Source organism: Sander lucioperca, chromosome 2 (genome assembly GCF_008315115.2).
Source record: "Sander lucioperca isolate FBNREF2018 chromosome 2, SLUC_FBN_1.2, whole genome shotgun sequence".
Classification (NCBI taxonomy): Eukaryota; Metazoa; Chordata; class Actinopteri; order Perciformes; family Percidae; genus Sander; species Sander lucioperca.
In genome coordinates this window covers 13926051-13942830 of record NC_050174.1, presented here as the reverse complement: position 1 = coordinate 13942830, position 16780 = coordinate 13926051, and the positions used below count along the sequence as shown (strand labels likewise).

General features: G+C 41.1%; 1 protein-coding gene across 4 annotated transcripts in view; it reads left to right on the top strand.

The window, feature by feature from the left end:
• The first annotated feature begins 5123 nt into the window (after window positions 1–5123).
• Window positions 5124–16780, top strand: part of coro1ca (coronin, actin binding protein, 1Ca) — a 39991-nt gene continuing 28334 nt past the window's right edge. Inside the window, exons 1-2 of one of the 4 annotated variants that reach the window (XM_031309313.2) lie at window positions 6166–6410; window positions 16432–16452. In XM_031309313.2, the coding sequence (XP_031165173.1) occupies window positions 16437–16452 (16 nt within the window). In that variant the 5' untranslated portion in view covers window positions 6166–6410; window positions 16432–16436. Of the gene's footprint in view, window positions 5145–6165; window positions 6411–16431; window positions 16633–16780 lie in introns of those variants that run through there. The other 3 variants (XM_035993185.1, XM_031309314.2, XM_031309315.2) reach the window with 3 other exon arrangements.

Here is a 16780-nt window from a genome sequence, read left to right as displayed (position 1 = left end):
TCAGCTTCTGTTTTTGTGTGTATGTAATGTACAAGAAACCTGAGACTGGTATTTCCAGTAATGTGAAATGGAAAATGAATGTGTCTGGCTACTGTAAACTTGTATTTAACATTAAAATGACAGAGGGACTAAATAAGGCGCTTCGTAAAACTCAGTGTGCCAAGAAGCATGTGGAGTCTGTTTTGAATTAGTGATGATCTTAAATTAGAGACAGATTGCTTTTTGTCTAGACAGATTTGAGAGCGATCTGTAACACTTCTCAAACACAAGAACACGAGGCCTGCAGGCTGCCGTCCACAGTCTCTGGGTGTGGGCCGGCCCCTCTTCCCCTTTTTCTGCTGGTAAATTCTTGGCTGACGTACCTCCACTTTTGTTTTATTATCTGAGGACGTATCCTGTTTTGGACGTTACTATAGAGACCAAGAGAAATAAAGGAATAAGGTCTGAGCTATTTTTCAGATAATTTCCCTCACTCCTGGATGTACCCAGATTGGCCACGTTTATTCACCATTTATCCCAGACATAAGCAGCCATTTACCATCTCCTACTTATCTTAACTAGGTTTCTGGACTGAAGCAGTATGACCTGTTCAGACCATGACACCAGCATGCAAATAGTGTTAGGTAAGGGACACAAAAAATAGGACATTCCTTATATTCAGTCTTTGTGTCAGAATCTCCACTGGTCATTGACCATACCATCCAGTTTTATTCCCCTCTTTTCCACTTGGATACAAGGTGAAAATGTTATGTATCTAAAATTTCAGCTCAGGATCACACTCCAAACACATTCTCCATATACCTGAATCCACACAAGATGGAGAAATTAAAGATTACTTCTCCAAGGTTTCTCAAGGCAGCAAAAAGTAAACCTACAAGTCCGAGTTTCCTGATTGTATTAGTCAAATGTGCTGTGACATCACATGAGTGCAATATAAGGCTCCTATTGCTTGTGCATTTGAGAGAGGACTGAACATCACCAAACAACCAACAAAGAGCACTCTGTCGGTCTTGAGAGAGAGTGAACGACTCAGCTACGGCGTCTTACTGGTAAGTGTCAGCTGCAACATATGATAAGAGATCAATATTGTATGAATCTTTATTGTAAGAGTAGTGAGCTGTCAGGAGCTGAGCCAGGCATGTGCCCAGCTCTTGTGTTGTACTAAACAGAGCTCAGGGGAAATCATAAGTTGTCTTTTTTCCAGATGCTGAAACTTGCGAGAAGTTCCTAGTTCATTGGTTTTTGAATTCCTGTATGTCTGAGTATGTTGAGCCAGCAGAACACATGGTAATCAAGTGATCAGCTTTAGGCGTTCAGGGAGGATGAGACAGGATAACAGTGCAGTTGTTAACAGGGATAACAACTGCCTTAAGGGAAGGGGTTCCCCACACTGACTGATAGAGTAGGTGGAGGATGATCAATTAAATTCCACAGATCTCTACAATGGATTTAACATGTCCACATGATGATAGATAGTTCTGTAACTTGTAACTTGTTTGATTGATGCCCTCACACTTTATCTTTTTGTCTTTTAGCTGTTATTTTTCATGTATTTATGCTCTCTCTCTCTCTCTCTCTCTCTCTCTCTCTCTCTCTCTCTCGCTCTCTCTCTCTCTCTCTCTCTCTCTCTCTCTCTCTCTCTCTCTCTCTCAATACCACAGCATGAAAAACAAACAGTTTGTATCTTCTCTCACAGCTGTGCCACCATTGTAGGGTGATAACATTAGCTCTCTTAGCCAAGTGTCTGGCCAGTGTGCAGGCCTGTTGGATGATAAGACAAAAGCAGTCATATGTTGTCACACAGACAGGGCATGAGGCTGTAGACAGGAAACAGACTCATGGTCCAGATCATTGTTCATTGTTCCTCTCCATTTTCTCTGCTTACTGCTGCAGTTTAGTGGACAAAAATGAATTAAACAATTAGACAATCTCATGGAAAAGTTGATTGCTGCACCATGGTGATTCAGGTTTTGCCTTATATGTTCTGCTTTCTTGTTAACAACAGCTGCTCTCATTCCACCTCCTCCTACAGCTACTACTAATACAAGACCAATAACTGCAGTCAACAGTTCTTGTGACAAGCCTGATTAAATACCTAACATATCCAAAGTTAGATTGATACAGGGCTTTATTCAATTCACACTTTTCAATCAGTGAATGGAATACTTAGGTTAACAGTTTTTGAACTGCTAATATCATGTCTTCCTCATACATGTAATATATGTGGGATTACATAAAGACTGGACTGACTGGCGCCTTATCAATTAATTGAAACCAAATCAGCAAAACATTCTGACAACAAAAAGTGTGACACAATAAGCTGACTTTTACAAAGTAAAGCATGGGGGAAAAGATTTGCTGGCAGACTGTCGTAAGACTGTGAAACTCAGTGTTCCTGTTGTCCCAAACTGCTGTGATACTGATTATCCCAAAAGATTGATCACAGATTTTACATATCAACACTGTTATTCTGAGGATAAGGCGTTTACATCTGAAATACTGACACTGCTAAATTACTTATCATTCCCAACAAATGATTAAAATGTAAAAGTGAGATTGCTGTATCTTGTGACTGTAATTTGATTTAAGGTTGAGCTGCTTACGTTGCAAGTGCATGAATAACCAACAGAGGGTATACTATAGCATAGTAAGTCATAGAAAGTCATAAAATAGCTCCGGGGTGACTATGAGTTGTTTGCTACATGGTCTCTTCCCAAAACTAAAACCATTTCTAATGTGTAGACAGCCCAGGTGATGTTCCTCTTTTGTTTCAGCAGATTTCAATGTATTATTCAAACAGGAAATATAAGTGGGGGTCTGCAGGCAATTCTTGTATCAGGTGGCATAATTTGGGAGGATTGGTTTTTTGTTGTGAGGTTAACACCATTGTCGTTCTCCATAGACCAGTATGGGACAGAACCAGGATAAACTAGAAGAAGGAGAACAGGCCATCGGTGAAGGTTTGAAGGAGATGAGGCCAAGCCCTGACTCTGGAGGAGCAGGCAGTGATACAGGTGATGTCATGGAGGGAGGAAGCTCCTGTGAGGAGGAGGCTGGTAACACCAGGGGAAATTCAGGGAAACCAGACACTCAGGATCTGGATGGAAGCCCCGGCCAAGAGCCAACAACACCTTCTAGTGAGAAGAACATAAATTTGTGGGTGAGCCCTTTCGCTGCAAGGGAGGTGAGACAGGGAGGGGCTGCAGGAAAGGAGGGAGGAGAAGGAGGAGGCAGGACCGCTCCACTGGCTCCACAGGAGACGGACAAGAACCAAGAGAGTAGTGCAAGGATTGAGGAAAGAGCTGGAGCACATAAGCTGTTCAATCAAATCAAGAGAGAGGAGAAGAAGACTAAGGAAGAGATTCACACATCCTCAAAGATCAAGATGGATTATCAGGATAAGGGAAGCGTCCAATATGAAGAGATCCAAGATAAAAACTTCTCAGCTGGAGTTTTAAATGAAAAGTCTGGCGCTGCTGTTACCTCAGAGGATGCAAACTCCATAGAGGACTCTGTGATGGTGAAGATGAGCAGATGTGGAGCTCATGCAGGAAGGGAGTTGTTACTGTCTGTTCAGCAAGATCAACATGACACCATCATGGCTGAAGTTGAAGACATTAAACTCTATAGGGGAACAGTGGGCTGCTTGAGTGAGAAGAAGGAACCGCCTACAGCTCAACCCCAACATCCTTTGAAAAACAGTCTGCAGAAAGAGTCTCTATTAGGCGTGAGTGATACCATTCACTGTAGACCTCCAAAAGAGAGGCCAGAGAATGATACAAAAGAGGAAATATGTGAGGTGAAGCCGGTTTTGAATGACTACTCATCGAAAAAACCAAAGGTCATTGACACGGCTGATCAAAGGGAGTCAGTAAGGCCTTATCTACCAATGGAGACAACTGAAACAACCACAAATCAAAAGATAGACTCGTGTTCAATATTGAATCCAGCCTTTGAACCCAGTTCTATTTTGGAGAAGCTACTGAAGAGAGACAGAAAGGAGACAACCCCAGCTCTTTCAAAAATAAAAGAGGTTGACACAAACGACAAGAACACAATGGATATTGCCGCAAAGAGAATCCTTGACAGCGCTGCAACAGAGCTATCCACCGATGAAATTGATCAGTCAGATGTAAAAACACCTTCAGTATGTGACATGAAGAGGTTGAAAGAGAAACAGCCTAAAGAAAGCCATGCAACCAAAGATCATCACATTAGGGACATGGACATGAAACAGGCAGCTGCTGCTGACAGTATGACCTCAGATTGTTTTCAGCCTGAAGTGATTGGGGATACTATGTGTGAAAGCTCACTCACAAAATCCCAGTGTTCCAAAGCTGATTGTCCGAGTGCAGAGGAGAACATTAACTCAACAGATGCTTCAGTCAATGAGGATATGGAGATAAAGCCAAACATGAGCCCCTTTAAAAACCTGTTTTCAGACAACTTACAATCAGCTGTCTCACATGAGAGAACATCACGTGAAGTGAGTGGTGTGATCGCTGAGGAATCTGCATCTTTATCAGTATTTGATGTAAAGTCTCCACCCACCAAAAGCGTTAGACAAATTGCAGACTCATGCCATTTACTCACTGATGAGAAGACAGAAACCAGTACTATAAGACCACCGCTACAAATAAAGAGTGGCAGTGAGTGCAAAGCTGATCCGCAGTTATCTGGCTCTGCATGCTCCGATACTCAATCTATAAGGAGGAAGAAGGTGAAGGACTCCACTGAGGACACTGCTGCACCAGCTGTGAATGCTGGCTCAGTTTCTGTTGCAGCTGGCACAGTTATCTCAGAGGAAAGACACCAGATCATAAGGCAGGATCTTAATTTGACCCTTAACACAGAAAATATGATGCCAGATCAACCTGATGAACAACTTGGCAAAGAGGGAAATGACAGCATCTCACTGAGAGATAAATCCCAAAGCACTCCCAAATCTAGGCCTGTCTCAGAACTCATAAAGGAGACCATTCAACTGCATGAAAAGCTGCAGCACCAGGACCGGACAAAGCCAGCTGAAATCAAGTCTGATGAGCAGGGCCAGTCTGTGAAGGTGGCACAGATGAAGGCAGCTTTTGACTCAGCTCAGAAGTCCCCAGACAAGGCAATCGAGAGGAAGCCATCAGTGAGAAGAGGTAAGGGTAAAATCTGGCTTATGACAATAAATATATATATATATATATATATATATATATATATACACACACACTCTATAGTATAGAGTCTATACTATCAAATGAGTAGAAACTGTGGAAAGTGCAAAACACATGAGGTACAGGATAGCAGGTAAATAAATCAGTAAGTCATTTGCTATTCAAAAAAAACAAAACAATTAAGTCTGCTTTCCTGGTCCATGAACCATGATAATTTGGACTGCCAGATTCACCACAAACACTTGCATCAACCCTAATCTACAAGACTGAAGGAGGGGGAAGAGGAAATAGATTGGATGATGGAATGCAGCTGTTTTCTTCTGTCAAAGGTCTGCATCACTCTGGATGTGTGAAATAACGCCATCTTGTGGTGCTGTAATACACTTGCGGTACATTGTGTTCTTCAGGAGATTTGGGAGATATTTCTGATGTTATAAAATGATCTAGAACAGTAATATTGTATAGTCCTATGCATGTTCTATTGTTTCGCTGCGTATCACAAACTGGATATTATATTTTTTCTTCATATACATTAGAAGCAGACTGCATAGTAAATCTAAGAAGAACAAATTTTATTAAATTACTTTTTCCCATATAACCATTCAGATATATACCGTTCACTTGTGTTTATATCCTTATACCGTATCCACACATTTATCCCACCTCACTCAAGGTTGCACGTACGCACATAAACACGCACTCTACCTACCTAATTATTATTGCCTTACCTGTCTACCCCTCACAAAAAGAACTACATAAATCCCATTAATTTATAAGTAAATGTGATAATTTGGGTAAGTATAATTATGTTTTTTCTGATGATGGTATGATTACAATATAATAGGGTGATAATGATAAGTACATGGTAAATGAATCAAATTAGACAATAGTGGTGTCACAATAATACCAAAGGATATTAAAATACCATAAAGCAACCATAAACACAATTAATGGTGATTTTCGGTAACTGGGAACCTGAAGAAAGGAGGCGTGAGTTTGTGCCTTGTTATCCAAAACGTCGCTCTGATTGGCTGTTGAAGCTGTCCGTCTAAGGTCACTGATCCACACAGGGCTCGCCAAGCCAAAGCAGGGGGCGAGACTAGCGTCAGAGTTGGGAAAGAGCACACAGAGCGAGTGGTGTGGTGTCAGCGCAGCAGCGGCTCAGGCAGAGGGAGGAATCAAGTGGGATACGCGTTGGGCTGTGTTATATCGTTCGGCTTTCGGGATACTTTCATTTCCTCTCAGAAGGTAGGTTACAGATTATGTTGATTTTTCTGGCCTTTTTTGTTTGCCCCCTCCCTAAATTGGCTGTAAAGGTCTTCGTTTGTCCACATAACGTTACAGCCATCCAGACAGGAAAGTGCATGCGCTAGCTAAAATGAATTGGGATAGTCTGTAGAACTGTTTTTTTTTTTTTAGCTAGCACTAGCCTTCAACGGCGGTTAACTGACAGTGCAAAAAAGTTTCTAACCGATAAACAAAGCAATTGCTTGTTTCAAGCAAGGTTTTTGTTCCTTTTGGTGTTGAATGGGTTCGGTGGATAATTCACGACATGAAATGTGCTGTTGCACGTTATTGAGCGGGGTGGGGTAACGTTAGCTAACCATAGTGCGGCAGGAAAACTTATCTCCATAGATCCACATTCACGGAGGTGCAGGCAGCACAACCGCGCCCTGGTCTCTGGCACCCTGACTGTTAATAAAGGCTGTTCACATTGAACAATAGGCTCCAAACAAACTAAACATCCAAGAATTAACTCTTTCATTTATAGAGACGAATATTTTTTTGTCAAACGGGGCTCTTTGATTTATTTCCAATATCCGGAATATGCATCCAGATGCCAGGGTTAGATTTGACCCACTAACACATTGGTACGGAAGATAGGCCTAAATGGGAAAGGGTCATAGCATAGGAGCGGTCGCTGCTTCCATGCTAGCAACTAAGATGTTACCCAAATGCATAATCACTGTGTTCTCCACCAGCTCTGCTTGTTTCGCCATAACACGTGCAAAAATGTTGGTATGGAATTATGCAAAATCAGTACAGATAATTAACATGTTATAGTTCTAGTCAGTGAGGGCAGAAATATCGTGTTGCTGGAGTCTGATTCTCAGTCCATCGGTATAATGTTGACAGCTGTTTTTAAATTGGAGTCCTTTTGCAGCAAAACAAGGGTTTGGTTTAATTATGTTCAAGTCAAATTAAGGGTACATTATTTACTAGTAGTGCTGCTTGTATTGAAAGACATTTTATTCCCTGTCTGGTCTACCTAAATGTTTTATTTCCACAACTGGACCACATATGTTGTAATTAAATTGGGATTGCACATTAATGAATTTTTTTGATAGGGAAATGCAATCTTGGAGCGTGTCATAAGAAGGGCTGCCACTGAAGATTATTTTTATTATTATTTTTTTTTATTCATCATATAGTCTTTTTTAAAAGTGAAATAAACGAATACCATCCATCCCAAGCTATAATGCTAATCAATTAATTGAGAAATTGTTTTAGGCCTTGGTAAAAAGTATTATGAATAAGCCCCACCCTGTGATTCTCAAATACCAGTACCATTCTGGGAAAGCAATGTATTAAATTGATCCAAAACTGAAGGTTGGAGGTGAGATCATTAAAGATGCTCCCCTTTTCACTCAGCAGTCGTAAATAGTCCTTGCAGTCGAGCCCTAGTGGCTGGGTGATGACCCAAATAGTCCTCTGTGTGACCCATCCATCTGTACGCCACCACCGGCTCATTTGCTTGCTCATAACAATAGGGCAGTTTGATTTGTACAGTAATGACCGTGGTTAGCGTGCCAAAAGGGCAACATGATTTGCATATTTGGCCCCTGTCTTGAACTAGGTTATTTAGGTCCCGTGTGTAATCAGCTTTGGGGTTGGAGAAGTTCTCCTTGCCCAGACTTGCTGTGGGATGCAGAGCAGGAGAAGGCTGGCAGAGCGACCCCAGGGTCTGCAGCCAACAGTACTATAGCTGTGTTTGGGCTTGTTAACCATACTAGACGCATCAACCTCTGCTAGTTGTGCTGCAGTACAAGGTCTTTAGACGTGCATAGGCTGCCTTCCTATAGCAGAGCTGAAAGAGGAAGTGGGCCAGGAAGTAGAGGGAAATAAGCATAAGATGTGAGGGAGTGTTTGTTCCAAGGGGGTAAGCCTCTCCTCGGACCGTGAACCTCCTATGGCGCCATTTTAATGCTACAAAGCGATCACCCCCCGTTAGCATTCCATTGACTGCCATTCATTTTGGCGCCACTTTGACAGCGAATAACTTTACATCTGAAGCGTTTAAAGACTTTATTTGTCCATTGTTTATTTCTAAAGAAACACGACAATGTATAAAAGGCTCCATTACCTTGTACCTCACGTTATGGCTCCGTAGCAGACGTTTTTATAAAAATAGGCTAACGATTGTGTCATAACCTCGCGACTTACTGTCGCATAGTAGAGGAATTACCATATAGTACAGGAGAAGCGCGCAGGCAGTTTCGTCTCACATTAGCTGTTTAAGTGTAATTACTAATGTTAACTAGCATTTTAGTTAGCAATAATTAGCCTGTGCCTATGTTATCTCCTTACATATACCTACGCTCTCCGTCTCTGCAAGATTGGGAATGATTGAGATTTCTCTTGGCACAGCTACCAGAAGACTTACAACTTTCAGACACGTTGCTCACGGCACATTTACGTCGTCTCTCTCAGTTGGAGGCTGCGCAGTAACGCTCAGCGCTCACCGGAAAAGTGCTTCTAACGGCCTTCACTGGTCTCCGCCCAGAGCAACGGGATCTGTTGGTCCATTCTTATATACAGTCTATGGTTTGTTCCTATCAAGGAGTGCAGATGTGGGCTGTGGTGAATTCACGAGTGCATGTTTGAATTGGTTTCAGGAAGATCATACAGTTTTGTATCCAGTATCCATTACATTTATTTCATCAGTGTTGAAGGAGGTCTGGCTGTTCCCTGCTAGCCATCTGAAGTCATTGTTCATTATTGTACTGAAAAATGTAAGAATTCACGGTTCAGGCTTGGACTTTGTTTTGTGGACTAAGGAATCTGCACATTAGATAGAAAGTAGCTCAGCAGTCGTTTGATATCTCTCCTGATACAATTCTGACTTTCAGACAGTACTTTACTGCCGAGCGGCGCAATGAGGTGATCACATTTTTAGTAGCGGCAGGAGGGGAACAATGCATGTTCTGTTTGTTTACTAGAAAGTTTGTGTTTTTTTTTTTTTGTTTTTTTTTTGGGGTGACAAGATGATATATAGCTGAGTTAGTCTCAAAGAAAACTAAAATTGCGCCGCAGATATGGAACTTTCTCATCAGTCTCACTCGGGAGCGACTGGGACAAATGACACCTAGTGGTAAAATGCGGTATACCTGTCGGGTCCGGTGTTTCGCTTGATATCTAACCGCTTTGAAATTTTTTTTTTTTTACACGGCCCAAGCCTAGTATCCAAAGCTGTGCTAAGATCCATAAAGGAAGTAAAGTAATATATCTACAGAGCTTGAGGAAGGTTTCATACTGCCCACCAGGTCAGTGAGGTCTTGCAGGGAAATAGGAGAGAAGCAGTTTAAAATTGATGGCCTAGTTGGATAAACAGAATAGGGAGTAGCAGAGGGGATGATGCTAGCCCCGACATCTCTTATTTATTGAGAGAGAGAGAGAGAGAGAGAGAGACTGTAGTCAGCTGATCAGGAAGAGGAAAGGACATACTACTCTCAAGCTGTAATATTTAGGAGTTGACTTTTTGCAAAAAGTTGAACAATACTCAGGTTTTTGCATTTGTCCTCGTCCTCGTGGTGTCTGTTGGGTTGATCACCTGATAGAAAAGAAACTTAGGCAGAGGTTATATATTCAGGATGTGATGCTGTACATACTAAAGTAACGCTACGCTACGTCATATAAACCAGAGATTTTCCTGTTGTGAGTAATTTTATAGGATTGTAAAGTAGTCTCTTTTAAACCTCGACTATTAAGTAGGATAAGAAGTTTAGGAGTAAGTCCTAAGTCTCGCAGCACAGAAATTGATAGAGAGTTCGGATTGAGGTTTTTGCTGGAGTACAATTTAAAGCAATGGTAAGCATCACACTAAACATGCAGACATGTTCTGACATTTATATTTCCTATGTCTGAAATCTAAGGAGCCTGTTTTTCCTGTTTGTGGAATGAGGAAGTTGGCAAAACCTCTTAACTTCAGGTGTTGAAATCATGTTATCTATGTCTGCCACACCAAAAGCTATTGATACATTTACATAACATTTACCTAGTTAGAAGAATTTATTTGGACCTGGTAATTGGTTTTGTCTATGTGTTACCTAGCATTGAGGTGGACTTTGAGCCACGTTGCTCTTGTGTCTGCAAATCTCATTTCCTACAAAGTATAAAAGAATATAATAGCATTCCTTGAAACCCTGGTGCATAATGAATTGTGTTCCAGTTGTATTTAAATTGAGCAGAGCACAGACTGCATGGTCACTTGGGTAGGGAGAGAGGAGAAAAACCAGCACCTTATCTCATTGTTGCAAAAAGCACTGGAATGTAGCTGGAATCTGATTACAATGGTGGTCCGTGGCCTTGGTTACAGGAAGGGGATTTAGGTGGCGTCTCATGCGGTCTTGGTTACAAAAGGCAGAAGGCAGTCAGTGTATGGGGAGCACTGAGGCGACATCACTGGTGTGTGTGTCTGTAGTGGCGGCGAGAAGTGGCGTGGGAAAGAAGTCTGTGGCCATTACTGGCAGTTAAGTCTCTACAGTTATAATATGAAACTTTGACAATAAAATAACAATACTGTAACTCACACAGGTTGTATTTGCCCTGTAGGCATATTGGCCTACAATTTGTGAGATGGCTGTACCTTAAATGCATGGCCTGCAGTGGCCTGGACTGTGGCTACCAAAATGACGCTAGCAGCCCCAGCAGGGATGTTGGCAATAACAACAATGATGAAAAGCAGCAACAAACAAAGGAATTGCAAAACTAAACATGTAGCAGATAAGCCCTGTTGAGAAATATGGTTGAGCCTTGTTTTAACTGCTGATTGCCTGTATCCACCTAGGGCTTTATGCATGCCAGTGACCTCAGCTCTAGACTAATAAAAGGCTCAAGATGAGACAAAGGTTGGGCTCTAATGAACTTGACAAATGAACAACAGACAAACACAGGATTACACTTCTGCAATCGAGATGCATATTACAGTTTTAAGTGTTATTGCACACGCAGCACTCAGTATGTCTTTATATGTTCTAGTGCTGAAACAATTAGTGAAATAGTTATTCTGTAAATCTGTGGTTTTAGTCAGTTACCAAGGTTCTTAATTAGAGATGCACCGATTACAATTTTCTAGGCCGATTCCGATTTTTCATTGAGTTTGACCTGCCGATACCGATTTTAGCCGTTTTAATTTTTTCTAACCACTTTACAGCACACACAAATATTTATTTAGAACATTTTGCATAGAACATAGAATTTTTTTTTTTTTTTAACAGATAGTCGATCGCTATACAATAGAACTATATAAATTACTCCTGGTGTGGGAAATTCACACACATCTAAAGTGCAATGTTATGGAAGAACCATTTCCTTCTTTTCACATCAAATATCCAACTAAAAAAATGTGATATTTAGCAAACTAAACTGCTGTATGAAAACAGGTAATACATTTGTACAAAAGGCCGTCTATAAGCAGTGATTGTTAGAATGCATGTTGGAGAATAGCGCGGACACATGCTACACACCGTGGGCGGGCACACGCACCACTCGGCGTAAAAGGGAGAGAAAGGGGGAAAAAAAAGACTCGCTGATCGAGGGATAACTAGCCAGGGGAAATCGTGTGTGCGTCCTTGAGAACTGTAAGTCGTATAACTTATGTTGTCAGTTCATTGTTAGCTGGTGATTTTGTTGTTTGTGTTCTTCACCTGCTAGCTAGGTTGCACGTGGCTGTCGATTCGATATAATGGCGATTGTTGAACGCCCTTGCTCACGTTTGTATTTTATGTGCATTATTTACATGTTATAGTAGTTACACTGCATTAAGATCATGTAATTAATAGTGGGTGTATTGTTATTATTTGCTAGCCTATATATAATTCCTATGCATTGTGTATGGTATCCTTTACAATGTTATTTATTTACAGCATTTGACCGGCATAAAATCGGCATGGGTAGACTGACCGGCCGGTCACCGGTCATGGCCGATCACGTGAAAATCGGCCAATTCCGGTCACCAGCTGGTCAATCGGTGCATCTCTATTCTTAATGCCTCTTATTTGTTTTTCACTACATTTCTGGTTGGAAGTGTCGTCTCTTGCTTCACCGTTGGTCAAGCGTCTGTCGCCCTACTTTTTGCAGTGCGTCTAGCCAACACAGTCGGCCTTCGTCTCCACTAGTCCTTTGACGTCGGGTGGGTGTGTCGGAGCCTTATGAATGTGGGATGACTAGTGGGTTTTTTCAGTCAGAATTCAACCTGGAAATGGATCTAGAAACAGGTCTATTTTCTCTCAACATGGCAGTCAATACCCCTTCAAGATAACTACCTTAGGAAGAACTATCAGAAATATTTATACTTGGCATGTTTGATGATGTAAGCTTATGTAATAGTATATTATAAATATAGTATACAGAAGTACACAGTATCCTGTAAGAGTATTCTTTTCTAAAATAACTGTGTTGTAGAGACTGTTTAGGCTTTACCATCATTTTGTCTCTATTTCTGCTGTCCCTCCCTCTCCCACATCAGCTCATCATGATTTGTGGCTGGGATTTTCATGTTATGTCACATCTCACTCACCAAGCACACTATGAAACCGAGCAGCACGGACCGTTTTACACCCCAAAACAAGGTGGTGAAAAGATATAAACGCTGTCTATACCATTTGTATTGATAAACATGGTTCATACTTGTTTTGCATTGTCCAGAATAAGCCATTTTCTTTGGGTAAAAACTTAGACGTAATGGGCAGTGAGTTTTAATCCTGGTTAGGGCTGCAAGATATGAGGAAAATATCTAATTGTGATTCTTTCGACTGATATTGCTATATGATTCATGGCATTCGAGGGAATGATCATTTTTGTATCACTATTCTCATTTTTATTGAAAAATATTAAAATAAAAATGTAAATGATTATAATGTGATTTTTGCGAGGATCTGTAACAAACAACAAAGATTTTTTTCTTTATTCCGTAGGATACGATTTGTAGGCCGGGACGCCTCTGCAGCAACACAATACTTAATTTATAATGGTTCGACACATATTTTGCCTTTTAACAAATATTGCGCCCCCCTGCGATATGGATATTGCACTAGTCCATATTTCGATTTTGATAAAATCGTGCAGCCCTAATCCTGTTTAGGCTGATTATCTGCGGTAGCAGGATCTTTTTGTCCAAGTGTTGTAGGTAAGCAGTTTAGTAAATCTCATCCTACGTCCAGACATTTCTCTAGGAACTTAAGCCCAAGTTTAGTCTTCTGACATCTCTTTAAACAATATTTACTACTGCCGTGCCTTTTGTTATCAGGGTGGGGCAGCAATATGTAATGTTGTCTTTGAGCCCTGTCAATGAGAAACCAGTTGGAGTACAAATAGCTGTTGGCAGAATGGGGTGGCCCCATGTTTTAATTGGAATATGTGAACATAACTGAATGTGGCAGGGATAGGCAGCATAAAATGTCTCCTGTCACTGAGGACGTGCCATAATCTTAAATGTTTATGCACATGCTCCAAAATGTATACACAGTAACCTTCCAAAAAGTGGATGTCCCAGTTGTAGGGACCTCTGATTACTCTGTAGCACAAAGAGGAGACATTTAGATTTTCCTGATGGTCACCTCTTCGGTGCTTCATTGATCTTAGTGTTCAGTTACTGAGATTCATATTGGATCAAGTGACAGAAAAGGTGTTTGCTCTTCCAGTAATACATTCTGGCACACTGACCAAACATGAGCCCTTACTTTTTTGTACTTGTTTTCTATTTGTAGCTGTTTTGCAGTCTTATGTCAGAGCAAAACAATTTCCACTTGGTTTAATGGAAGGCAGCAGTCTGTGCTGTGACTATGAGGTAGATTAGAGGAAGACCCACTATGGCCTAACACAGTGAGCTTAACTGCAAGCATGAAGGGCCTAAATTCTTCCATTATCACGTTCCTTTTCATACCATTTCAACTGTGTGCACAACCACATCATTTGTTTGTAGTCTTAAAGTATGGTCAGAATAACTAATAAAGGTGAAGTATAGCACTCAATTTTTCACAAGATACACATTTCCTCAACAGAATTGTCAGATGTAAATGGAGTTGAGGGATGTTAAAGTGTGTCACACTGGTCCCATTTCCTGTTGGTTATTTCCTCCGGCGGTAGGGTCCTCCATTTGTCTCTGCACATCGGGGTCAGCTCTGCTGGCTCAGGAGGCAATAAGGTACATAGCTCTCCTTTCATCTGATTGGCCCAACAGATACTTGCAGTCTTTTTGCCTGAATTAGGGCGGGATCAGTGAGCTGTAAATCTCAGGAGTGTCACTGAGTAACATAGCATTACCCCAAAGTTTATGTGTCTCTCTCTTGCGTATGTCTGAGGCTGTCGGACTAGGGCCAGGCTTTTACTGCCTCAACAGAGCCCCTGCTGACATTGTTGCATTCAAATGTCTGCCGTGATCATTTTGACGTTAATGTTTGGGAAAGGGGATGGGTCATAAAAGCTCAATATTAAATAATTAATTTCAAAAGGATTCAGTGTTGTCTTTAATTGGGCTCCTGCTGTTATTTTGAAATCTTTGTATTTTTATCAATTTTTCTTTTGTAATTTGACCGATAAAGATGTTACTGTATCATTCAGGTTTTTTTTTTTTTTATTTCAAATCTTTTTTTCTTTTTTTTTCTTCTTTTTTTATTAGCTTATTCATTACTGTTGATGAGGGAAACCAGTCTTCTAGTGGTTATTATACATGGATATTTCTTTGGTGTCGAGAATGAGAATGAATGTGTTCCCTATTACAGTAGTTCCTGGTCTTTCTGTGGTAGCCACAGAAGTCTGACAGGAAGTTGGCCATCTGGATAAAGCCTTTGCTAGTTTCGAGCAGAATAACCCTGCCCCTCTGGTTCCTGTGTGCTGCTCTTTTAATCCCCCTTTTACCACAGTATCTGAGCTACTAGTTAGAATAGTGTAATGGTACCAGCTTTCAAATTGATATTGATTGTGAAAAATTAAAAGTACAGTGTTATGTTTGCTAATTTGTGTTGCCTCCATAGTCTGGAGAACTGCTCAGAAGCCTGTAGATCTACAGCATTTATGCAAACACATTTTTTAAACAGAAGTGACATGTGATAATTAATGCTTTGATTGAGAGTGCACAATCGCATCACTTCCGCTGATGTAATTCACCTCAGTTGTGGCAATACAGATGCACTGTCTAACATCTTAGCTTGGTTCAGCTGCCACTTTGCTTCACTAAAATCATACAGTATTGGTGTCAAGACAGCTATGCTTGTCAGTTGGTCCATCGTACATAGAAAATTTTCCACAAGTTTACGCACAACCAGGGTGCAAAAGTTACTTTTTTGTCGACCAGCCAAATGGCTGGTTAATGTTCAAATTTTACCATCCACGCAATAGATTACCATTGTTTTTTTGGCTAGTGAGTAAAGCAAATCTACCAGCCACTTGCATATTTAAACTGCATTTGGCTGGTGCTAATTTTGTACCCTGCGCACAACTGGCAACTAAATAGTCTACATTAACTGGAAATGTGTGCACAACCACCATTAGCAGGCCACATAGCATCCATTTTTTTGCTGTCCATGGTCTCTTTGTAGGCTTACTTGTTATAGGCTCAGCTCATCAGGTGCGGGTGAGGGATAATGATGTTCTTCCATAAGAGTCCCACTGGAAAGGGAGCTGGTTTGGCATTTGCGCATGGCGGGGTTGGGATCTGTCTTTCCCAGTGAATGAGGTGAGATTTGAAACCTTGGACGAAGTTCTGCCTAGGAGGCTCAACACAAGTGTTGTCATGTGCAGCTCTAAGGTCTGAGGTGATTGAGTCCCGAGTGTTAAAAATGATTCCAGGTCTGTGTTGAGCCTAAAGTTATCAACATTTCAGCTTGAGTCTGATTTGCGTTCAAGTCCAGGACTTGAGCCGCATAGCAATTGTAAATGTAATGAGTGACATAAGGGAAATTCCCCAATTGTATAAACATGAATGATTCCCCGCCAGAAATGAAGCCTAATGTTTTGTTTTGTTTCTCTTTTGTCTTATCACATATATCAGTTGGAATGGCTGCCAACAACGGTGAGCATCCAGTGACTAAGAAATGGTGATACCTGCCTGAAAAGGATCGTCAGGATACACCACTACCACACAACAAGGCTTACTCACCAAGAACCAGTGTTATAGTCAGCTGCAACCCCACCCAGTCTGCTCTGACCTACAGCGTGTACACTGATTTAGCCCAACCTTCTCTTCATAAAGGTTTCATATCCAAACTGTCAGTTTTGGCAATAATGCACAGAACTAATGACACATTTTTTCTGTGACTGTATCCTAGGTCACATTTAGCTGTCATCTTGGGCATAGTGGGACAGAACTACTCCTGATTTGTTGCCTTCAGAGTTGTTGA